The 25,901-nt window shown below is 39.6% G+C and overlaps 1 protein-coding gene across 5 annotated transcripts; it reads left to right on the top strand.

Annotated features, from left to right (window-relative positions):
- Window positions 1–1,103: 1,103 nt before the first annotated feature.
- fubp3 (far upstream element (FUSE) binding protein 3) lies at window positions 1,104–25,821 on the top strand. 5 transcript variants are annotated; one of them, XM_030435929.1, is made up of 19 exons: window positions 1,104–1,255; window positions 6,645–6,756; window positions 10,461–10,491; window positions 11,274–11,323; window positions 11,475–11,546; window positions 12,890–12,947; window positions 13,181–13,343; window positions 14,588–14,686; window positions 14,915–15,019; window positions 15,129–15,231; window positions 16,232–16,332; window positions 16,666–16,795; window positions 21,289–21,449; window positions 21,712–21,785; window positions 21,919–21,998; window positions 22,389–22,445; window positions 22,718–22,768; window positions 22,884–23,011; window positions 24,120–25,821. In XM_030435929.1, the coding sequence occupies exons 1-19, from the start codon at window positions 1,160–1,162 to the stop codon at window positions 24,126–24,128; spliced, it is 1,680 nt and encodes a 559-aa protein (XP_030291789.1). In that variant the 5' UTR covers window positions 1,104–1,159; the 3' UTR covers window positions 24,129–25,821. The 5 variants fall into 5 exon arrangements, with proteins under 5 accessions (XP_030291789.1, XP_030291788.1, XP_030291787.1 ...); XM_030435928.1 differs by having other exon boundaries at window positions 10,458–10,491; window positions 21,922–21,998; XM_030435927.1 differs by having other exon boundaries at window positions 10,458–10,491.
- The last annotated feature ends 80 nt before the right edge of the window (window positions 25,822–25,901 follow it).

The raw sequence follows: 25,901 nt of genomic DNA, 5'->3' as shown, positions 1-25,901 counted from the left end.
TATGTAATTGTCCAGGAATATTTACAGTACATGTGAGCATAAATATGGATACAAAATGATTTGACTCCAGATATCAATATATTTCACTACAACCGATTGTAGTTGAATTGAATTGCATTATACCAAAAGAAGTATACATAAGAGAGATTTAGGTTTTTACAGCCTATATGATAGGACTGAACCAGCTGAAACTACCATCCGTTTTACTAATCAATTTATCATTCAGTTCCTTCGACAATTAAAAAGATAGGACTTTATTGATCCCTCACCTGGGAAATCCACTTGTTACAGCAGCTCACAGCAGTGGTTCAGTAATAAATAGAAAACTGAAACAAGACAAAATAGAATAATAGAAAAATTAAGTACTAATATTAATAATTAAGACTATATACACAATGTTCACATTACACATACAGAACAGGAACAAGAAGAACAATTTTACAAGATAATTGAACACAGACTGTATGCATATATATATATATATATATATATATATATATACCTCATACTTTAAAGGTGCACTATGTAGTTTTAGCGAAGAAATTGTAATCAGAAGAGAAAGATCTTCATTGACTGTTTTTATGCCTAAACGAACTAAATAAACAATCTCTCTTTGTTTTCATGACTTAACAAACGGAATAAACAAACTGACATTAAAGGACAAGACAACACAATTTTATAATGTTTTGCTTTGGTTATATTTGGCAGACCCTGCCACCTTTCTAGTTTCAAACAGTGTTTTGGGGACCTTATTTTCCTGATTTTTTTTCTAATCTGAGTTTGTATCCTTACCTCATTAATACTGTAAATGTTGTTTGAATTTCTTCTCCAAAACGACATGAATAAATAGAGTATATGCCTGAGAAATACACTAAACATTATAAGATATCATCTTCTGGAAACTCTGACAGGCATTCTCAACAATTGTATTGACTGAGTTTAATTTATAAACGGGCTTTACTATAATTTTTTGTTATGTGTTACATGTCTACCTGTGTTGTTCTAGTAACATGTCCATGGTGTTAATGGTGCCTTCTTCCCTGAATGTGGTGTTCCATCATCTCGCGAGATCTTGCGACTCGCGTAGCTTTGGCTTGGCACGTGTGCTGGTCTTTTTTCCTTTTTTTTTTTTAAGTGTGGCTCTCAGCTGCCGAGGCGGATGATGATGATGGCGGAGCTGGTTCAGGGACAGGCCTCGGTGGCTCAGCCCGGAACGAAAGATGACTTCGCAGACACGATACGCCGGGTCCGACAGGTAAAACGCTCTCCAGCGAACACAACTGTAGTGCTTTCGGACCACAAGCAGCGTGACTGCATGTGGAGCAGGGCAGGACTTTGGTCGGGGCACCCCGGACCCCCTACTACAAACACTCCTCATGCACCCAGCAAGCTAGCAAGCTAACGTTAAATAGCCGAGACAGCATAGCTGAGAAGACAGATTAGAGTTTACACGGGACAGGAGACGCGTTATCGAACAGTGTCAAAACTGTCCAAACCACACGGCAGGTCGTGTCTCGTGAAAAACACGAAGGCCTCCTTTAAATGTCGAAGTTTGTGCAACTTTGGTAAGTTAAGCCGACACACTGCAACCTGTTGTCAAGTCACAGAAGTTGCAGTTAGCTTAGCTTGCTAACTTACTATCACAAGTTTGATACCCTCCAGCTCGACCCACAACGTGACTAAAGCTAACATTCAGCCTGGACGTGAAGCCTGAACAACCGGACTGCCTGACACGCTGTCAGAAAGTTAGCATGCTAGTTTTGAAGTCCCAAGTTAGCTAAAGAGTAACTTGCTGTTGCCCCAGTTAAACAGACTCACTGAGAGCTCAAGCACTAATCACATGCTGTACTGACGTTTTAATTCCCGTTTTCCCTCTTTAGCTTAACAGGAAGCTTGTACAGGACACGCAAAGCGTCCTTTTCACATGAAAAATACATCTGGGTAAGCTAGCCGAGCTGGTGCTAGCTTGCTAGCTCGCTAGCATGTGTGGCAGTATGTGTCCTAACAGGCAGCGCTGGAGTAAGGCCATGTAATGTAACGTCATCTGTTCAAATAAGCCCCCCTTCACTCCTCCTGTTGAGCACACTTGGATTTTTCCATTGCTGCCTGGAAAATACCTGGAAAAAAATTAAATTGAAAATACCACCTGCATTTCATTGCTCCTCTAGTCTCAAACAGTGGTCACAACATAGATAGTCACTGAAATAGGTTACCATTAAATTGGTCAAAAGTAGAGGTGTATGTGGGCTGTAGTAGAAGATTAGTATATGAGTGAGTGTAGTAAATAGTGTGTAAATTGGACTTTAGTCACACAGCTACCAGTTGAGCTTTCCCCTGTGTAGATTAAATCCTAGGTATGAACAAACAGTGTGTATCTGCACGTTTTAATCTGTATTTGTGTCTTAATAAAGAATAAACACACATGCCTTGCACAGTATCAATACATTTTAAAACATAGTGTAATTTAGTCAAATTTTAAGTACACCCAGATACAAAAACATGACACATCAAGTGCTTGTCGCAGTCCATAAATGTCCATCATGATGCTTTTAAAGCCCGCCATAAACACCCTCCCTCCCTCCAATTTGTGATATGTTCGCTCACACCTTCCACAGCAGGAGGAACGTTTGACATTGCTCCCTGAGCAGTAACAATAAGTAGGACAAAAGGGATTTGATCGTGGGCATCAGCTTCACTCTTGCGTCCAACACTAACGTTCATAATCAAAGATAAACATCTGAATGAATAACGTATTAACCCTTATAAAAAGCTGTTGATGTTTAATTGTGGTTTTGGGTGTTGGCATGCGAGTGCCCATACTTTATAGAAAAGGGAAGTAATCCCGTTGTTTTGTGTGTTGTCATATGACATCGATGTGGCATAAGTCTGAGAGATGGGAAGTGGAGGCCTTGTTCTAATGCCTGTTTACACTTGGTGTGTGTGGTTTTAGTTCCCACAGAGGCAGCAGTTATTACAGTCACCTGCTTCTCTGTATGCAAAGAGCAACCAGTGAAAGTGACTGACATTTAAATTTTGAAGCTGCACAAGCTGAAATTACTTGGAAAACATTGCATGTTAACCGGTCTTTTTTTTTCTTTTTCTTTTTCTTTTTTTATCAGTCCAAACAAAGACAAAACACATAATTGTCAAAAGGTCCATTAACTCATTAGACTTAATCACCAGGTGTTGACCTCTGCAGTAGGCCTCCCATTTGCTAATCATTGTATTCATCCTCTTTGTGCCTGCCACTTCTGATCTTTTTTTCTTTTTTTTTACAAATTGCATGTGTCTGTGTCATTAAATGTTCCCATCTTGATCATAAAAATAACCATCAAGATTTACCCTCTGGAAATTTATAAAGACACCCGTTCTTGTAAAATATAAAAACCTCATTGAGTGGAAGTTATGAGTACTGTAGATCACTGAAACACTTGTGCCACAGCACCCACTGGACGAGATGTTCTTGGACCCTAAATATAAACTATACATACTTCAGTTACCACGTGACCACATGTCACATGATTTCAGTTGCCTTTAGACAAATCACACATTTGAATACACATTTTAAGGCCTAAAGTAGCAAAACTCACTGACTGCAGTGAATATTAAAGGTTCTTTTAAAATAAATATTCGCTCAGAAAAGATTGCCAATAGAAAGTAAGTTGTTTTTGGAGGCCAGTCCAGTCCACAGTGGTGTTTACCCAGAGGCCTCAGTGGACATTAAAAGGTTTCAACTATAGGATGGACAGTTTGTACCCGACAGTTTGGCACAAAATACACCAGACTGCATTCTAACTCTCAATCTGATACAACAGCTGCAGGGTGCTTCTGTACCAAATATGATTATTTGCACACGCATGCACCTTTTAACTATATGCTATGCTCAGGTAAATTAGCATCTGACACATTTTGTGCTTTCATAGAACTTTTTGGTGATTTGATCTTTTTGAGGTGGCAAGACTTAATTATAGTCAGTATAGTCTGTGATTCAAAACAAAAGATGAAGTGTCAGTGACCCAAAAGAACCATAATTCATTGCACCTTTCTACACAAAACCGAATGACGAAAAAAGGGACGAATACAACTTACAGTATCCCATATGCCAATTTTCCCCAACATTTAGATAAATATACATATTTCCTCCGAATTGCAGGCAAGATAAAGTCTCTTGTGTAGTCTCGTTAAGATATAGTTATGCTGACTCCTGTCTTGAAGGCACACCAGCAAAAGCAGACATACAATGCTTTTCGGAATGTACTACTAGAAAACTAATTTTAGTCAAAAGTCGGAAATGTTCATTTCAGGCCACTGCTGATATTTCATTTAAAAGCCTTTATCTTACCTTAATAGAATAATGACTAAATCTCTTCCCCCATTTTTAAAATTGGCAACAACAAAAATAAACAGACTTTTGTCATTGTTTTGCAACAGCTCTGCTTTCTTCATACTAAAACAAAAAAAGGGCATTTTTAAGATTTATCCACTGTGGGGATTGTTAGTTTAGAAAAGGGGAAAAAATGCTTTGTGAGGACAGCAGGCAGAAACGGAAAGAAAATTATTTAGATATATCGGGTTTAGTATGGACAAAGTGCTTTTCAGCAGTCAGTGCTCCTTTACACTGAGCTACGTTTGGCAACACACCAATTACATGATAGATATTCATGATAATCTTGGTCTCATGCTGAAGAAGTAACCTACTGTACTTCTCACTAAACAAGCAATACATTAGTGTAAATGTAATATTTATGTTTCAGCAGCAGTTTGATCAACACTTGGCTTCTTTGGCTTGTAAGTTGAATATTTAAAAAAAAAAATACTGTCCAAACCATACCAACCTACACTCATACCGTCTATGGACACAGCTGATAAAACAAGCAAGTGTTTGGAGAGATGCCTCACAGGTATCTGCCAAAACATAATAACACAAAGTTTAAGCATTTTCCTGAGTATTCATCTGAAATGCTTTGCAGCCACTTTGACGTATGTAGCTACAGCGTTGTTGTGGAAAACATCTCACACACACACACACCTGCTTCCTTTTCTGCCTCCTCATTTCCATCGCTCCCCTCTCACTTCCACTGGTGGGCTCTGAAGTAGATAATCATCCCTGAAGGTGATGGAAGACTCTAATTGCCGTCACTATATTTTCATATCGGAAAAAAAAATTCCAGTCAGGCACAGATGTCAATTTAGTGTAATTTTCTGAAATGCTATACTTTTGTATGGAAGGGAGAGGTGGCGACTTAGCAAGGAGTGGAAAATGCTGTTGGCGCTCTCATGCAGCGTAACTGAAGATTTAAATGTCCATCACTGCAGAACATGAGCATCTACCTTAGGTCGTCGTTGACATAGATTGGTTTTAAGTTAAGCTGTAATGCAAATCGGTGCACTCTTCTTGGAGTTGTATGCTTGCATTGGAGCGCTTCCATCACTACAGGAGAAAAATGTAGAGAAGTGTGCGTCTTGGGTGGCCAGAAATGTACAGAGAACGTTCCTTGGGCCAGTAACGTATTGATTTTGATCCACAAAAGTAAACACTGACGAACCTCTTAACTTAAAACTAATAACACCGACCAACATCTGGCTTTTGTCTTCAGTGGGAAAGGTAACAATTGTTAGCATTTAATTGTCAATGGTGATTCTGTGACATGCGTAGAAGTTGTGTGAGGTGGCGCACAAAAGGTTGTCCATCTAGACTCTCAACCAATCATTGTTTTCTACACTTCATTCTTAAAACAAATGTGTTTAATCTTCTGATATCGAAAATATTTATACACTATTTTAATTTGTCATAGGTAGATTTCTCGTACAGTAAAGTTAGTTAAAAGTACACAGGAACGTGTTAAAATAGGTATTGTACCAAGCCCAGTTCCTGTCAGACTAGTATGCGAAAAATATTCAAAGAACTTTTAAAAAAAAAAAAAAACAGAAAAACATCAGTGTGATGCAGTTGAATATGATACTAACACTACAGCTTCCAAATGACCATAAATAAGAAACATCACCTCTTTGGTTCCACGCCTAAATCCACCCATTTTTACATTTTGAACCTTTCAATGGGGCGTTTAAAATGGTCTTTGGCACAATTCTGATGCTAAATGCGTGCTTTGGATCAGCCCTTTTTTCCCCCCCCCTTATGTATCTACTTTGCACATCAACCTAACTCCTACAGTTTCTACAAACAGAATCAGCAGCCAACACCTGTGGCTTGAATATGGAGCTTGAAATGTGTGTTTTTGTAACGGCTTTAGGTATCTGTCATGCCTGTAAATCCAGTCTGTTGAGACGCTCTGTGAGGATCTGTGTCATTTGTCAGTGAAAGCATACAAAGGTTAGTCGGTGAAAGCTGGCACACGACGAATGTTTCAAGGAAGGCACCACCATCAGTAGTTTCTGCTGCTGTGATGTTGTACAAAGTGCAGGTTTCAGCTGCTGACAGAAAGATAACAATCACCGCAAAAGATGCTTTGTCACAGCCCAACTTCACAGCAAACGTGATGCTTTTAAGAAAACACGAAGAAAAGAAAATGCTTCACATTTATCCTGAAAGGTTGTCTTGGGAAGGAAATGTATGTTCAAAGAAAATATCATCACAAACCAACTTCTCACCTAGTATTCCATCTGTCTCACTGTTGTGTCTCCAGATGGCAGCCAAGATGGGAGGAGACCAGATGCCCAACATGAACAGTTCCTCTCCGGTCTTAGACCCCTCTCTCTATGGCTTTGGAGGCCAAAAACGTTCACTAGACAACGGAGGTAAGCCTTCAGTTATAAACATATACTGACAATACCATGGGTCTGCAGACCTTCATAGAAATCCTGCTACATAACAACATAAGTGTGTTTATCCCCCTGCTGAAGAAAGGAGATGCTCTAAGTGGCCGTCTTCTGCCTGATCAGGCTGTGTGTTTGTCTGCTTTTATGTCAAGTTTTGCTTCAACCATCTTTTAAAGGTCCCATATCATAAAAAACACGTTTTCTCTGCTCTCTACATATATAAGCTGGTCCTCCCTGAGCCTGCCAACTCCCAGAATGAGGAAAACATGTAATTCCTGCATGTTCTTTGCAGCCCACCCACTGGTAAAACGGCGCTCCTACAGGCTGTTCAGATTCTGCTCCTTTCGTTACTTAACGAAAGGAGTCATTATCATAGGCCGACCTCCTCTGCGCGATGATAGGAGATATCAGAGAGGGGGGCGTTCATCCCTGAGGTGAAGTTCGGTGTGTCCAGCGGTGAGACAGCAGTGTTTTGCAAAATTGTTGCTCAGAGCTAGACACGCAATTGCTCTGTTGTTGGTTGTAATAATCAGAATAAGTGCCTATATTCTGTCCCAGCCAACAGAAGAGGCCGTGGTTGTGTTTAATTTTTAAGGACAACGTGCCAGCTGCGGTTCGTGTTAGCTTGTATGTGTGTGTTAACCACTTCACATCGGACTGCTTCAGTAACGAGGGTCAGTACAAAGCTGGCTTTGCCTCGACACTGATCCTGGTAAAACCATACCGGACCCAGCAACTGCACCCGAGCCACTGATAAGTGTTACCGCGGTTTGATAGTATTTACAGTTGCCGACGAGTACGGTGAAGTCAGCTGGAAATAGGCTAACTAGTTAGCTCCACTTCGATCCGCTATGCAATGGCGTTTGAAGCGAGTTTAATGTTAATAATATTACGAGGGAGCTTCGTTGTCACAGTAAAAAGTCTGGAAACATGTGCAGACTGGAGACAGAGATGATGCGAACAGTGTCCAAGAGTTTGGAGACTGTGTTGGAGACAAACACAGCTTTTGCTAGTTGTTAGCCGTTAGCTACATGGTAGAAACTGTAACAACGCATACAAACAAACTAACATTATTCAGCCACACTAACCATTCTGAAACGTCCTGCTGCCGCCACAGAGTCTGTACTTCTTCAGAAGCCTCTCCTTCTGGGTCAAACTGGTTCGGTTGAAAGAAAAAATCTCCGTGAGCCACAGTGTTACATCCACCGTAAACATTAGCGCATGCTACCGTTAGCATAAGGGGCTTCCTCTCCCTGAGAGTGAAGTAGCAGGCAAGGCTCCCCAAGTAGGCGTTGACAGACGGAGCTCATTAGCATTTAAAGGTGCAGGCACAGAAACAGACTGCTGTGAACAGAGCTCAGCAGAGCTTAGGACCACAGATGTGTTTGGGGCAATACATATCGAATACAGAGTTGTTGGACCTCTGACAGCTGTGTGAAATTGATGAAAAACAGTATAATATGGGACCTTTAAAGTTTGAATAGCTATTTGGTTTCACTTTATTACGCAGTCTTAACGAGTTGCCTTTTAAGGTAGAGAAAGGTTGTTATTTTGCTCCTACCCATCCGCAGCATATTATATAGATGTAATTTTTAATCAAGACAAAAGCTGCAGCAGTGGTTGCTCGGAGCAGTTGGCTTTCAAAAGTTTTTATGCCACTAAAAGAAGAAATACACCATTTTCGAAATTGTTTCTGCAACTCAACCCGATGCTCTCAGCCACACTAAGAGGTTGTTTCTCCAAGCAGGGAAACGATCACTGGCCATAACCAGAGAACTATTTTAATCATAAAAGAATCGTACATGTTAGCAGTGAATCTGGAACCAAACTTCCAGCAAATGAAAATGTGTTTATGCCCAAAAGATGTTTTTAACCTAAAGTCATGGCAACTTGGCAGGAATTTAGAATTTTAAGTATGTGATTGCCCACCAGAGGGCTTTGCCGGATGATGATGCTTTTGCAATCAGTTATCTTATGTGTAGATCTTGTTTTACAAGATCATAGTGGCTTTAGGTACAGAATATAGTCAATAAATCTGTGAAATGCACATATTATAAACCATGTTAATATTACAATAATAAGGTTTAGAAAGAGAGTGGGTTAGTTGGGTTTGCCCAAGCTCTTTTTTTCTAGAATTCATTTTTCACAGCTGTTGTTGAGCGAAGTGTGGAGGAGGCTTGTCTCTTAATGATGTAGGCTATTAAAACGCTTGGAATCCACAGTAGCCAGGTGCACTTACAAGCTTTTTTGGAAACAAATGTGAGGTCAGGAGAAGTGATGTAATACGACATCTGCGTGTGTTTCTTTGCAGAGCTGCGATGGTCAGAAGATGGGAGGTGTAGAGCAAGGGGAGATTGCCCATTAGTTGATTGATTGCAGATGGCATCCTTCACTCTGATGGATAAAACAATACAAATCAAAGACGCTGAAATGGTTCGCTAAATATACCTGGTTGGCCTGTCAAGTCTCTAGTTTGTGTTTGGGGAACTGCTGTTCTACTAGTGGTCAACAGCTATAGAAAACACCATTTGAAGCTTAACATGGCCTTGGGGGAGGGATAATAAACCAGACCAGACAGGAAATATGTCTTCTAAAAGTTTACCCATTATTCCCTGTCAAATTTCTTTGTTGGTAACAACCGCCCTATTTCTCCACTAGTGTGCCACTTATTCAAACTTTTAAGATTGTGTGTAGTTATTGCAAAACTAGCCACAGGACACCACTGAGCCATGGTTTTGTGTTTTTTCATATTTGTATTGTGTATCAAGTTTCTGACACTGCAGTGTAGTGACAAAGGTGTCACTCTATCTCGCTGTGCCTTTCACACATAACAAAGATTTGATCCGTTTCATAGCCATGAAGTGGAAACACAAGTCATTTATCCCGTCCTCCCCTTATCTTGTCACAGCTGTTTGTATGATAGTTCAACTCTGAATGCTTCAATAGATAAATTGTATTCAATTCTGGTTTAGGATTGTTTGACGCGCTGTTATTGTTTGCAACAATTTGTCCTCAGTTTTTCTCTGTCAAGGTTGTCCCACTGTGTGGAGGAAATGGCAGAAGTGGTATCTGTGCAGCACTACCGTTAGCGGTCTGCATTTAATCATTGAATGTACAAGTATACAAATGGACTCAAGGCGTCCGCATCTCATCTTGCAGTCGTGTCCTTGTATGAATTCACCTCCTGTTTTATATTCATAGCTGTTCCATTCTCAAGCGTTAACCCCAGTGCATTTCCAGAAGAAGTGAAATCGGCGCAAACAACCATAAAATTGATTGAAGCTGCTAGATATCAACTCAGGTGTTCACGTCCATGGCAGCACATCCTCCACTGACCCTGCAGGACCCTTGCTCGGTGCTACCTGTCAAAATTCAATTCATGACCAGCAGCCACTGACCCGGCTGCTGCCTCCCTCTTTCTGAACGGCTCTGATTGAAACACTCACTCAAACACTCACAGACCTGATTACCATGCTGGTGAAAGTCCCCCGCTGTGGGTCAGACACCAACACGAACGATTGGCAGAACCACATCCATCTGTTCATGTCCCCTCCAGCCCTGACTCACTCTTTTTCATTTTGCTGCTTCGTCAGCTTTCACTTAAGTAGAGATTTATCTTTAATCATGATCTTTGATTATTTCTCATGTCAATTGGTTTTATGTCCTCTCCCTTCTCTCAGTAGGGAACCACCTTGGCGCAATGGTACATCAAAGGTGAGCCAAGCATAAATGCATTTCTGTTGCTCTATTACAGCCCTATTTTGCCTAATTTTTAAAGACAAGAAGGAGATATTCTTTCTCCATGCAACTAAAGTAATTACCTGATATAATTACTGTGCGTTTTAACTGTTGGTGAATTTGGCAACATGATTTTTTTTAGATAACGCTAGAAATTATTTTCATTTGCTGACTATCTTCGTAATCCATCACCTAATTGTCAGGTCCATAAGATCGCAGAGAAAATTTTCTTAAAATGTAGGTTATAGTTTCACTGTTGACATTTCAAATCATTTGCCTTGTCCAACTAAAGGTCCTAAACAAAAAAGGAATTCATTTTGTGATGATAGAAAACCAAAAAGGGCAACAACTCTTTGAAAAATTACAAAAATTATGAATGTTTAAATCAGCATTGTTACTAGATCATTTTCTCTTGTATAACGCATGATTTCAAGAGCTGAAACATGAGCTGATTTATTGATTCATCGATCAACAGAAAATTAATCGGCAAAAATGGTGATGATCTGACAAATGTGAACGTTTGCTGGGGTTTTTTGTTGTCTATTGTGATTGTAAACTGAATGTTTTGAATGTTAGTCAGACAGAAGAAGCAATCTGAATAAACCGGGTTGTGTGGGGAAAAATTTTCAATATAGTTCATCTGAATATTATAATGAAGTAATGATTATAGTCACTAGTTGCAGCCCTCTTTCAGTTCTTTTTCTTTTATACGTTTCTTTCATTGAAGTTGTTATTGATCATGTCCTAATCTCATTCAGGGCTCTTGCGACAGAAGACTTCAAAGTGCCTGATAAGATGGTGGGATTCAGTAAGTAGCCCTTCAGTTCATTATAGTCAGTGTCGGTGTTTGACATGTAATCATCAGTATTGACTTTTTACTCAGTTTTGGGTCGCTGCTTGGGGCCTCTGTCTAAATTCAAAAACGCTTAAAGCTGGACTTGTCACCCCCTCTTTTGTAGTCATTGGAAAAGGAGGAGAGCAGATCTCAAGAATTCAACTGGAATCGGGTTGTAAGATCCAGATTGCTTCAGGTTAGTTTTGACCAAACACATTATCTCAGCCCTGTTTGAAAGTGTGATTTTACAGACATCTGTTGCCTCTTCACACAAATGTTTTAATGATTTTTTTTTTTTTTTTGTTAAAGATTACATTTTTTCTCTGTCTGCAGTAGTGTTGGAAATGTTTGGAAATGGAAAGTTATCACAATTACTCAGACTTTTTACTCTTTCCTCTGTCAAATGTTATATATGACATTTCGTAAAAAGATGTACAGTACACTACACATTTGCAACTTTCAACAGAGATGAGAAGGAAATGATCATGCTCAGCCCTTAGCGTCTTCTGTTGTTGGCTCTAAGAAAAAAATGTTTATTTTTTTATTACTATTTGGCTGATCGGGCAAGCAAGTCACTAGATGCACTTGCCCGACCTAGGATTTTATTTTCTCAGGGTGATCCTTATAGTCGAGTGCTGCATCTGAATATATCCTGAATAAAATGTGTTGAAAATGTTACAACAATAAGTGTCTTTTTGAAAGAAAAAGAAATGGATAAAATATTTTTTTTTCTATGTAAACCATATTAATTATCAAATCCCCAGTCACCAAATCACAACAATATGTTAATGTTTACAGTTTGAAACCTTGTCACTGCTTTCCCGCACTGACTTTTCAAAGTTCTGGTCTTGACGCCTTCCTCAGATACATCTGGTGTCTGAAGGTCAAAGCGTCATGATTGATTTTTTTTTTTTGTTTCTGATAAATGTTGTATTTGGTTTTGAAAGAATGACAGTCACGTTCTTTGTTTTGGGGGACTCTGTCAGCTCTCTAAAACCTTAATTTACCATCTAAAATGAATCCCCCATCAAGTGAAAAACACGTTTTGATTGTAGTTCTTCCACTTGTATGCTTTGACCATCACTATGCAGACTTATGCATGTGCAGAGTCGCTGGATCGCTGTTTTCACATTATTCCAATCACCTTGTTAATCTAAGTTTAAGCAAGTTTTAGACACTTCACAGCCAGTCATACTGAAGTATACAATTTACAAAAGTGAGATGTGGAAACCTGAAATTTGGTGAAAATATGAAGCAATACTTACTTTTGTTCTGACACTACAGATTAACATTTAAATGAGAACTTTGCATAATGATAGGCCAGAAGAAGAGTTTTCATCAAAGCAGAAGTGTTCTTTTGGTTTAGTTTGTTTCATTATAGTTGAAGCCTTTCACATAAATGTTTATATATTTTTCCCTTTGATACTAACATCACTCGTATATTTTTAAGTTTGTATAAAAAACAAAACATGATACACTGTTAACTCATGTATGTGAAAATGTGTAGTATCTTTAATGGTTGTGGTTGTTTCGTTACAGACAGTGGAGGCATGTTGGACAGGCCCTGCACACTGACTGGGAGCCCAGAGAACATCGAGTAAGTGTCGCCTCTCAACTTTGACAGACAGTGAAACTGCACAGAGCATTTGGAAAGTGTGCCCCATTGTTCCGACACAGGGCACGAACTCCAATCCCTTTTCACATCTCCTCTTAATCAGTCACTGAATCACCTGAACACCTCTTTCACATCCGACAAAGAGAAACGTTTTTCTCTTGAGTCTGTAACTGTGGTGACTAATGTGTTTCTTGGTCGTCACTCCGCCCCCGCAGACAGGCCAAGAGGCTGCTGAGTGAGATTATTGAGCAGTGTCGGTACGGCCCAGGCTTCCACAGCGACATGGACGGCAACAGCTCCATCCAACAGATCCTCATCCCTGCCAACAAAGTTGGCCTGGTCATCGGCAAAGGAGGAGAGACCATCAAACAGCTGCAGGTCTGGTACTTGGGACTGCACTGAACATATAGCAGTGACAGTAAAATTGTACCTATTACAGCCACACTTTTCCGAGCTGTTTCACTTTACACTACTCATCATTGTATAGACTAGATAGTGTACATGCCACTAAACGCAACTCTGCTGTGTTTGCTAAGGATCAGGTTTAAACGGTAAATTAAAAGTTAAATTTTATAATCCTGGTTTGTTTATCTTTACTACAGTGGATTAGATCTCATTTCTGTGTTGACGTTTGCAGGACCAAGAATAGAAATATACGCTTAATATTGGTTATCTGTCAAAATCGATATATATGTATCTAAAATGTGGATTGAATAAGAATCTGAGACAGTTAAATAACGGGTACATACTAAATTTGAAGCACTATATCACTAATCTTGACAAACTAGATCTTAATCTAACCTTAACACCCTCCTATGGGAAACCTCAGAGTGAGCATTTCCCCTAACTCTAACCAGGTAACTAACTAGAACCCAAACAAGCTGGCAGCTTTTACCTTTTCTTTTGTGGAGATTTAGCCATTTAATGCCAGGGCTCACTCTCCCATGTGAAAAACAAGTTCACCCCAACACTGGGCTTTGCACTGCCCAAGACAAATGTGATCATAGCAGAATAATATTGGGTGCGGCCAGACCTCCCCCAGAGATTGTTCTGGCTATGCGAGATTAGTTTTCTCCTAACCTAGCGAATGTGTCCAAGCTGAACAGCATCCTAGAGCTAATAGACAAATACTGGTGCGCTGTCACAACTGTGGCTGCTCTTTAAATAACACATTTAAAATAGCTGATTAGAGCGTACCATAGTTTATACCATAGTTTATAGTAGAGGTGCAAACAGGAGACATGGAAGATGTCATAGTACTTGAGTGTTATTTCACCAACTAAAACTTAAATTATTTTCACTTTCCTTTCAGCACAGATCCATTTGGTGTACCAATGGCCTCGAAAGTGGTGTTATGTGTTAAAAACTTCAATCCGCTCAAATTATATTCCAATTGTCATGACATATTTTATTCTATAAATATTTCAGATTACTTTAGATATCATTTCACATCCTCCATAGATATGAACCCGCTGCTGTAAGTGGCCAAGATCACATAGAAATATAAAAGCTGTTCTGTAGAGATGTGACAAAATGTCCACCTTTTCACCGTGAATAGTCCTTTGGGCCCCAGGAAACTGTTTGATGTGTGTTTTTGCTCCTGTCTGATTTTACCCCTGCAGGAGAGAACAGGGGTGCAGATGATAATGATTCAGGATGACCCCATGCCCACTGGAGCAGACAAGCCCCTGAGAATCACTGGGGATCCCCACAAAGTGCAGGTCGGTCTCAAAAGAGCTCAGTGTGTGCTGCTATCTTTCAGTTTACACTCGATTTTACACATTTTATGCCTTCAGTCTTCCACTCAAACATTCGAAAACCTCTTTGTTCCTATTGAGAGAGTTTCAGCTAGACTTTTGTTATGATTCCCATGCGGTGTTCTTTGTTAAAAGTTTGGTTTTTGATAACGATGTTGTGTTTGTTTTTTTTTTTGTTTGTTTTTTTTGCAGCAAGCCCGTGAACTTGTGGTGAAGCTCATCCGAGACAAGGACCAAGGAGAGTTCAGGGTTGGCAGAGCGGACTTTGGATCCAAAATGGGGGGAAGCAGTCTGGATGTAAGGGCTTTCCTACTTATTTTGGATATGCTAAGATATTGTGATTTTATTGAGTCACGTGAGAGAATCTTTTTGAATCTCTGAATTCTTCCGTGTCCTAACCATCCAGGTGGGTGTACCAAGATTTGCTGTTGGCATCATCATTGGCAGGAACGGAGAGATGATCAAGAAGATCCAGAATGATGCAGGAGTCAGGATCCAGTTCAAACAAGGTAGAAAGATAAAAAATGACCTGATGTTGTCATAAAGTAGTTTAGAATGTGTTCTTTCTAAAGCTGGTTTTATAACTTAACATTAAGGGGTTAACGTAGCTATAGTAACTACATACAAAACCACTCCTCAAAAATGTAACTACACTGTAGACAAGCAGTCAATCACAGTTCTTGCCATCTCCAACAAGTTTCCTGTACCAGTGGGGATTGTTGATAGCCAAGATGAAATTCAGGAAGCTGAAGAAAGACTCAGTAGTCTTCTTATTTTTAGTAACATACATCAAACAAGGAAGTGTCCACCACAAACCCTCAGTAAACAGGAAATAAGTGATTTAATTGACATAAACATGCTGACTGCCTGTCTTTGGACTTTGATTCAGTAATGTGATGAGGTGAAATGAAAGTTACCTTGTTGTAAATCAATTAGTTTATAAGTATGGATACAACTTATGTATGTTAAACACTTTAAATTACACACAGGACTGAAGCATGAAGTATAAATTTGAATCTTTCGGATACATTTCAAACGTACCTTTCCCTAGAGTCAGTTGAATAGATATTTGAGTCTTTTAGTGCATTTTCAGGATTAGTTTATTCTGAAACAGACATTCGGTCATCACCTTGTTAAACTTGGCATATTAACATGTGATGGCAAAAAGAAGACAGCTATTGCATCTTTGTGTTTGGAAAAGAAACAAGTTTAATGTGTACTAAGGTAGGAAACTGAGTATTTGATGGCTGACAGAAAATGTTAAGCGACTGAGCTCCAGGCAGAGCTTCTCAATCATCAGAATTTAGGGTTAGTGAGTGATATTCATTCCAGTTGGATCATCCAAAAGTTCAGCATTTTTTCCTACTTAATCACTGCTCACTTGAGCTGTGAAATCCAAACCTGAAAGTTATAAAGTCTTTTGCTCCTTTTACTGATATACTTTCATTTAAAGCATGGTATCCAACATTTGAGCAATTGAAGACCTTTTGCTTTGTTTTTGTTTTCCAGATGATGGAGTCAGTCCTGACAGAGTTGCTCAGGTGATGGGCCAGCCCGACCACTGCCACCATGCGGTCCACCTCATCAATGAACTGGTTCAAACTGCTCAGGTGTGTGCTTCAGCTTTGTCTGTCCTGTTTACATCCAACCAATGTGTTTTTATGTTTTGGGAAACATAGCAGTGATTAGTACTACCATGAAGCATGTATGTTAACACTTAAGACAATATTGCAATACAACATAAAAATTACTATTTGCTGAAATAAAACTGTCAACTTGTCGATTACAGGGTTTCAAAAATGGAAACAAATGACGATAAAATGGCAGTCTATGGAGCCTCCGTAAACTGTCATTTTCGTTTTTCTTTGACCTGTCAGGTAAACTGTTCATGTCAAAATTCTCTCTAACACTGTCTTTTCTTTCTCCTGGTTCCCTTCGTGTAGGAGCGAGATGGCTTTGGAGGTATAATGGGACGTCGAGGCCGAGGAGACTGCAACATGGGAGGACCTGGAGGACTGCAAGAGGTCACATATGCAGTGCCTGCTGACAAGTGTGGACTAGTGATTGGCAAAGGTAAGAAACATGTTTTCATTAGGCTTTTAAAGGTCGATTTAAACGCCTGTTGTTGCTGTGAGAACCACTATGATGATGATGTATTGTTGACTCTTTTTTTTTTTTTTTTTTTTTTTTTTACTGTCTTAAAAACAACTGTTTTTAAAAAAGAGTTGGGAAGTGTGAGTGTGCCTGGTTTAATTGGTTTCCCGCTGTGAGGTTGTCAGAGAAATAAAACAGAGTTCATCAATTTGATCAGTCTTAGTAAGAATATATCCAACGCACCAGATTGCCTTTTCCCTTTTAATAACTGAAAGCCATTTGGTGTTCAGCCTCTGCGTGAAACTGATGAGAAGAGGTGGGGGCGAGTGACCACCCTCCTATTCTCCCTCCAGGCCTCATGTATACAGCACAAGTGGCATTCATTGGCTTCACTAAGGGCTTAATGACGGGGATAATGCGTGTAATGTGACATTAATTGTTAAAGGTGCATAATAACAGCCCTCAATCATGTGGAAGGCTGCCTGGCATCTAATGAGGGTCTTTCAGCCCAATAGAGTGCAGCGAGGGAATGAATAGGAGGAATTAGCTTATTGGCTATTCATGCCCACTCTATTGCCAGCTATTTAAAAGTCATTGACCATTGCATTGGAAGGAGCCGTGAGTGTGTGTGTGTGTGTGTGTGTGTGTGTAGCGTGTGTGTGCATGCTGCCTTGGTGTGTGTGTGTGTGCGTGCGTACCGTGGTGGGCGGGGTCAGAGGGGGCCTCTTTACCTAAGATAAAAACATGGCAATAGAAATGTCAAGTGGCTTTTGTGCATGTAGTGGGGCGAGGGAAACAAATAAACCTGGGCGTTGCGTCCCCCTCTCTGTGCATTAGCATATGAAGTGGGCCAATATGGTGGTGATGGCGGTGGGTCTGGGTGCTGTCAGCCGTCCCTTAAAGGGTGCGGTGATTAATATCTTTACGATGCCATATGCAGCCCATTGCCCCTCTGTTTTGACCCCTACACACACACTCACACACACACACACAAAGCTTGATGAATCAAGCCACCCACTAACCTGCTCAGACTTTATTACAGCTGTGAATTTAGAGCAGGAGTCATAACAAGCATTCTGCAGCTTTACTCGTGAATTTTGATCTAAAACGCTAAACTCAAATGTCCATTTACAAGGTATTCCAGAACTTTCAGTAGCATGTCGTTTTCACACTTTAAAGATTGTTTGAAAGCTCAGGAAAACCCTGCTAAGTAGAGATTTCTTAGTCCAGCTACTGCTTCAAGACTATTGTTGAGGTGGACTCTAACCTAACCCTAACTTCAGCTAAACCTGGTTTGTCACATTTCAGTTCGACATATCTGTAACTTGATTTCATGTTTTCTTCAATGTAGGGCCCAGTTTTACTTCAATATTTATAACTCTTAACTGGAACCATGACTATATTGTTTTACAAAGTTGCCAAATTTAATATAAATGGTAATCTAAAAGTAAAAAAGACTCTGTGATCTGTTTTCCAGAGATAAAATTTAATTTTATGGGACTTTGCATACATTTTCCTGCCAATTCATAATATATACTTTCAGATGTAGCTCAGCAGATATAGTAGGTGACGAGACTTGACACCAAACTTTTCCTGATGGTCAGGCCTGCACCTTGCATGGTAGCTCTCGATGTTTGAATGAGTGAAAGGCAAATTGTAAAGCCTATTTGATAAAAGTGCTGCATAACTTTAGCCATTTCCCTTTAAAGTTTTGTTAGTATACTTGGATAGCCTTGGCTATATATAACACAAACCAGGACAACAGCATAGTGATTCTTTTTCATTTTTTTGTGTACACGTTCTTCTTTGCCCACATGATGGCTTATGTGAATTATGGCTGCAACCTCCTGTATGACCAGGAGGTCAGTTTTCCATATAACAACTAATCACTATAACACTAATCCTTGTTCTTAGATCGGTTGGTGTGAGGTATGATTAATTCTGTAAGATTTAGATTAGCAACTAACACTATTATAATGCTTAGCTCACTCAGCTAACACTTCTAAAGGCTTGGAGGTGACCTCCCAAGGAAACTCATTCATCTAAAATGTTGGAAACTTCTGAACGTTTGCAATTCATCTATCCCAATGTGGCATCGTAAAATGTCTTTGTTTTCTGTCGAAAGTCCCAAAATACTTAATGTACGTGTCTTCTCTGTGAGTGATTAGTGACTACTTTTGCAGGGATCAGCTCTTCTGACCCTCTGTAAAGATAAACGAGTATGATTAATGGATGAATGGGTGATTAATGTTCGGTCATACATGAATCGACTAATCAGCTCGACAAATAAACAAAAACACTACGTCTAGTTGAAGAAAGCGAATTGGGTTAGTCTACCGGCAGAGGGTACTAAAGGGAATTTCACTTATTTTATAAAATGCTCTTTTCAACATATTGATTTCTTTGGTTCTATTCAACCTAGTTTTATGCAAAGCTGTTGTTGCATTAGGAATTTCCTTATTATACATTCTGTCGATGTAATTTTCCCCTCGAGGCCTGAGAGTTTTCTCCCCACCAGCAGCTAACCAGTCCCTTGGCTTTGCCTTGAATGCTGTCACCAGTTGCACTTTTGTATCCCCTCCTTTTCTCCAGCTCACTAAACCAGTCTCATTAATAAGGCCCGTATTATCTGTCCTCACTACAGCCCAGTCCATGAAATGAATAGTCAGGGTCTTCATTGCTCTCTGCTGTCTGACTAGAAGAGCTCATAATGGCTTCATTAAGGCAGAAGTTTCATTTGGTTGACAATGGGTTAATGGCCCATGTGCAGTCTGTTGGCAGCATGGAATAGGCTACGGGAGGGGAGAGGTTTTTGATGAGCGTTTTCATTCAGAGGTCAGCCAGGGTCATCAGAGTGTCAGCCACAAGTGAACAAATGTGTAATTGATGTTGGGACAGCCCTGGTGTCCCCCCGGGAAGCACCCTCAGCCTTTTTCGGTCAGATGGGCATTGTGGAGGGGGGAGGCGATGGCAGCTATATGCCCCCCGTTCACTCCCTCCTCTCATCACAGAAGACAACACAGAGTCAAGAATGAAAAGGGTAAAAGAGACAAACGATATCCCAGTAGGAGGATACGCTTCAATTTTGGCCCTTTTCTCTTGCCAGCTATGTTTCATTTTCTCCCTGCTGGTGTAATTGCTCTCCCCACACGTCGGGAAGCTGGCATCTGATGCCGAGGAGGGGGAGGTGTGCAGGAGATGTCTCCTTTTGTTTCCTGATTTGCATGGATGTTACCACAGAATGGTAGATAAGTGGTGAGACACATGCCAGAGTCTTCATAATGCCTCAGTCACACTACATGACTTTCAAAGTCGTCAGATCGCTGTACTGTTCACACTACGCAACTTTCTGTCTTGTTATAAGGAATCTTGACTAATCAGCGACAGCGGGTCACACATGACCAGATCCTTCACCAGGAGGAATTCCAGGCGAGTCCGACCGGTATCCGAACCAGTTTTCTCACACAAACGCATGAGTCACACAAGAAACAAGTGGTCCAAGTTGTTTGTGTGCTGAATTGCAGCAAATTAAAACTAGGAAGGCAAAGGAAAGAATACAGTTGAGAGAGTTGGAGGTAAATGAACAATGTTTTTAAAAAGAAACATAGCTGCCTGCTCATATTGTGGGTCAGCAAGGACAACACGATTACAAATACTGAACAGCTTGAAGGTAGGCCAATGTGTTCTGATGGAAAACTAAATGATTGTGCCCACTTTGTCATCATAAGGTAGCATTATGGCGTCACTTTAGAGAAGTAAATCGATGTGATTCTGCTGGGAAGAGATGGGATATAAGTCGGTTGTATGGTTACAGACTTGGTTCAGTTAGGGGTAGAACTACTATGCAGTAACAGTATAACATATTACATTTGGGTTGAATTACATCGAATGATGGAGTTTGGCTGATGTGAGGCATCCATGTTTGCCTCATTTTCTGCTGCTTTCAGGCACAGGTGTTTGGGTCAGGTTGTGGTAGAAAAGAACTAGTTCATATGTCATGTTGTCTGACCACGGTGGAAATCAAAAGCTTTAATTGTTCTGAAAGGGCATAGTTAAAGATGGAGTGAAAAGCTGGCTGTCAGAGGAAGCAGACGCAATATAATTTAATGATGGGCATAGCGGCACTCATTTTCAGATGGTCTTACCTTAACTGCATTAGTGTTACCTTGTCTTTACATATGTGTTGAGAGAAGAAATTGTGTGTGTGTGGAATTAAAACAAGAGAGCTTGAGAGAGGAAACCCTTCTTACTTTCTCACTTCAATGATTTTCCGGTGGCTGGTTTAGAAAAGTTAGAAAATCTGACACCAGAACGGTTTGAGAAGAGGTTTTCAGATGCTGTTCATCTTCAGTGACTAGTTCTAACATTTTGTGGACCAAACCTTTAGTCAAGAAAGTCAGCCCATTAATAAAAAAATACATTGTTTGTTGCCACCTTAGTTAAAAATGTCCTTTTCCTTGATGCGTTTCCAGGTGGAGAAACCATCAAGAACATCAAAGAGCAGTCTCGTGCCCACGTGGAGCTCCAGAGAAACCCACCGCCCAACACCGACCCCAACGTGCGCATCTTCTCCATCCGTGGCACCCCTCAGCAGTTGGAAAAGGCTCGCCAGCTGATCGATGAGAGAATTGGGGTAGGTGGTCTGGCTCTGGCCTATTGTCTGGCCTGGTATTCATGAGCGCACATGTCAATGCAGAGAGCTGCTGGGGTGAGTTGGGCTGCTGTGGTGCTGGTGGCCGGCAGGATGTCACCAGAGGTTAAACATGAAGAATCCATCAAATGGACTTAATGGAGTGCATCAGCGGCCAGCCCTGCCCTCTGACCTTGCCTGTTGGCTCCCTTTAAACACAAGTGTGGTCTCTCACTCGCCTCCTCTTCCCTTTTCTCTGCTCCAGGGCCCAGGAATGGGAAGCAACAGCAGCTTCGGTATGAATCCCTACAACCAAGGACCAACCACTCCTCCTCAACAGTAAGGTTCAATTTCTCACCTCAACATGACACATTTTGTCAGTTTCATCCATTACAGGTCAAATGTCTGCGTCAAAGTAAGAAATTGATTGTCAGGTTGAATACTCACATTCAATTTTCTGTTTAATTTGTATAAGTGGGCCTCAAACGTTCATGCCTGGAGGATGGGGAACAACTTTTCAAATATGGCAGCCTCAAGGCCAACAGGAGCACAGTAAGTAAACCAAAAACTATTAAACACAAAGAAATCAATCTAATCCTTCCCCAGCTAGATGAACATGGTAAGTGCCTGACTGGATGAGAGAACAAAAGAATATATAAAGGTTTCACCTCGGAATTCTTTTTGTCTGCCATAGATTTGACCCTGAATCAGTGATAAAACTCACCTGGTTGTGTTTTCAAAGTCCGCAACGGGCTGGAAGGAGATGGTTATGTTCCCTGTGGCTAACCACCTCTTTCCTGTACCGACACATTTTAAATATGCTGTCGATGGAAATCATTAGGAAACAGAATTGCAGATGAGAGCAGAAGGTGAAAAGAGGGAGGGGAAAAGGGGAAACCCATGCTCGGTAACGCTGGTGGTGTTATCTGTGTCTGGTTTCAGGTCACAATGGATCCCAGACGGGCCAGATGGACTGGGAGCAGTATTATAAAAAAGTTGGCAAGTGTCACTCAGAGAGAAAAGGATATTTTGTTTGAAAAAAACAAGTCAACGCCCACTCTATAGATTTAGTTCTCCTTTTCTTAGCCGGATGAAAACATGCATAGGAAAAATTATGAGCATAAATCTTGCTTGTAACTTAATTCTAAAGCCCTGATCATTAAAATTGGAAAAGCTATATTTTATTTGTATTCCATAGAAACAAAGTTGAAACTTTTTAGAAAAAAATCTTCTGAAAGAAGCTGTTTCAAGTTGTTCTGTTTGTTTTACAGGTCAGCAAAACCAAGCTCAGAGCACTGCTCCTGAATACAACAAAGCTTGGGGTGAGTACTTGTCACCACATCACAACACTGATTAAACATGGAGTCTGAGCTAAAACCTGCAAATTTGACGTGACTTAATTTTCTCCCTAACTGTTGTTTTTATTTGTGCCTTCAGGCCAGACAGCTGGTCCTGCATCTCAGCAGACCTCCAATCCTGACTACAACGCCTGGGTTGACTTCTACAGACAGCCGATGGCCTACTTAAACCAGGGCGCACAGCAGACACAAGCCCCGGGCTTTCAGGTGAGAAACATCTCCATCAACAGTATTTTACAGTGCACTATCTATCATGATGAGGCTGCTGTTATATTTTTCTTATTGTCAACAAATCTTATAAAAACAACAATGTATTTGTCAATGTCTGAACTGAAGACATAGATCTGTCTCAACATGTCAAAACCAACAGTTTTATTAGAAAACATGCTCAGTTACCTCCTGTAATAGCTTGAAACTGTATTGGCAAATGTTAACCAGGCGTGGAGCTCAAATTAATGTGCAGTTACTGAACTTCATTTTTAGTCTTTTTCCTAGCAAACATGCCAAACATGTACTGGTTCAATTGTCTAAGATTTGAGGATTTGTTGCTTTTCTTTGTCTCATATTACAGGAAATTGATAATCTGTGGGTTTTTGATTGTTTAGGCAAATAAGACCGTGACTTTCAGCTCTGGGAGATAGATTTTTATTTTTTATTTTTTGGCTATTTTTCTGACCTTTTTTGCTGAGAAAACAACAAAAGAATCAGAAGATTACTGGTTCCCGAAAGTAATGGTTAGTTGGAGCCCTAAATGGTGCATCTGTTGGGACTATTTTCAGCCGTGATCTCTTTTGATTTTGTATTTTTGTAACTCCCTCATGGAGCTTGCTACCATCAGTCAGGTTCAAGTTACTTCACTTATACGTGTAAGTAGATTCGGTTTGCAGTAGAAGACAAGGCATCTTTCTTATCTACAATCGCTAACAATAGGAAAAACCTTTTTAATAAACACATCTATGCAAATGTTGCTATAACGTATTCGTCCGAGAGATGGCTGCAGGAACAAAAGTGTTTTTATGAGTAGAAAATAGAGCCGAGCCGATATTATATGTTAACAGGTTATAATTATTACATTTGCAATTAAATTTGCTTAAACTGTAAAATATCCTGCCGTCCATGATGTTAGCATCACTTTCAGTGTTTTGATGACCATATTTGTAAAAAATACTTGTTTATATAGTTATATTCTGTGTATATAAGAATATTGACCAAGCTGCAGCAGTCAACTGTCTTTTAATGTTAAACTACACTGGCATCAGCTGTGATGTGTGTAATTTATAGCAGAACTGATTAACATGCTGGTTTTCTTCCACAGGATCATTAGAGAGGACGCCCAGGTGAAAGACTTGAATCACTGCGAGGATGAAAACAACCCTTTTTTAAACAGAGGGGGTTTTAGATTTGCAACGCCTTGAAGACTTTTTTTCTTAGTGAGAAACACTAGCTGTAGAATGACTTATATGATAAAGTAATATTTCTAAAAATCAGGAACATTTATTTGTTACTAAATGCTTGTGTACACTGTTATTTTGGATAGACGGTATCTGGGATCCCTTTTTGGACTTGAGAGAGCTGTTTGCGTTTTTTTTTTCTATATTTTTTTCCTGTCTTTGACTCAGATTGTACCGCCAAAATGAACCCAAAAGTTGTAACATTTCAAACGGCAATATGATCTATTTTTTCTAGTTATGTTGAAATGAAACCATGGTTATTGTGCTTAGCAGTCTTGAATACCATTTGTCATAATGTCATAAGATGTTTAAAAAGAGTGTGTTAAAATGTTTTCCTTTTACATAATTCAGTGAAATGAAACTGTGATGTTTTGTTACAGGAAATGTATTTTTGTTACAAGGCTTAAAAATGAGGATTAATGTCAGCCAGTGGCAATAGTTCTAATTTAATTCCTGTTGTGCATTGTATGCTGTTTTTCATTGTCATTTTATTGTACTCTGGTTTAAAACAAAAAAGGTGCAATATCTTATTTCACTTTTGAAACAAAGATGGGTTCTCTAATATTTTGACAGACTTTTAACTTGTAGTTTTAATGTTTTTTTCTTTTTTCAAATGAGAATGTCATGGATAATTTATTACCATTATCTGATATGATAGGATTTAGGGGGATGTTGCAAATAGCTTTTCTGCCTTTGCTACCTTGTAAAACTATGTATATATGCTCATATATTTGACTGTTAATTTAAAATATATATGTTTCATATATATATACTTATATAAAAAAAAAATATTTTTGTTTTCCTGTCATCAGTGTTGCAGGAAAATTGTCCCTCTTTTCTGTTTTCTGTTTTCATACTGAAAATGTTCAAAGATTGTGAATGTGTGATTTGAAATTTGATGTTGCATCTTGTTATGAAGAAACAAATAAGAAGTGGTAGATTTTTGTGTATGTTCTGTACCTGAGCTATTCAAGACTGCTAAGCCTCTGTACTTCTACCTGTGTAATAATTAATGTAGTATTTTTATGTTTTAAGTATTATGATCAAAAACTTGTCTTATTTGGTACCTCCCAGTTCACTAACGCCCCACTGAGCCCTGACTGTGGACCCAGTGGGGCGTTGGACTCAGTCCAATGCTAATAACTTTTTAATTAATTTTTTATTTCTTTGTGTGATCTAATATAAATGGTATAAATGATGCATCATTATGGAAAAATGATTCTGGTATTAACGTCATTTCTTAATGAAAAGGGATATAATTTCAAAAATGTCTAATTATGGTGTTCGTTTTTTTTTTCCTTTCTGTGTACAGTTAACCATGTATTAAAAACATCCAGACTACCTTTATTGTGTACTTGTTAAGCTGCTTTTCTGTTTGATGACGCGGTTATAAACATGTGGATGTCTTTTGTTGTATTCTGAAGCTCTATTGTGTATATTCTAACAGGTGATGCGTGGAGGATCTATAGGCCAACTGTGTGTTTTCATGTTTTATAAAGCAGAAAATATATATTTTCTATAGTCCATTGCCCGTTCTCAAATTCAAATAAATGTTCCGCAAGCCTCTCTTGTGGTCGAGTTATACTATCGCTACACGTGACACTTAATGTTAACTGCAACCCTTTTACACAGCTACACTTTCTAAT

The sequence above is a fragment of the Sparus aurata genome, chromosome 12 (assembly GCF_900880675.1).
Source record: "Sparus aurata chromosome 12, fSpaAur1.1, whole genome shotgun sequence".
Taxonomy (NCBI): Eukaryota; Metazoa; Chordata; class Actinopteri; order Spariformes; family Sparidae; genus Sparus; species Sparus aurata.
This window is presented reverse-complemented; position numbering and strand designations above follow the sequence as displayed.

Bases quoted from the DNA above. Each gene is read 5' to 3' on its own strand.
- fubp3 (XM_030435927.1), top strand. From the start codon at position 1,160: ATGATGATGATGGCGGAGCTGGTTCAGGGACAGGCCTCGGTGGCTCAG. The intron at 14,687-14,914 runs GTCGGTCTCAAA...TTTTTTTTGCAG, and splicing joins GGGATCCCCACAAAGTGCAG to CAAGCCCGTGAACTTGTGGT. The intron at 21,786-21,918 runs GTAAGGTTCAAT...TTTAATTTGTAT, and splicing joins CCAACCACTCCTCCTCAACA to AAGTGGGCCTCAAACGTTCA.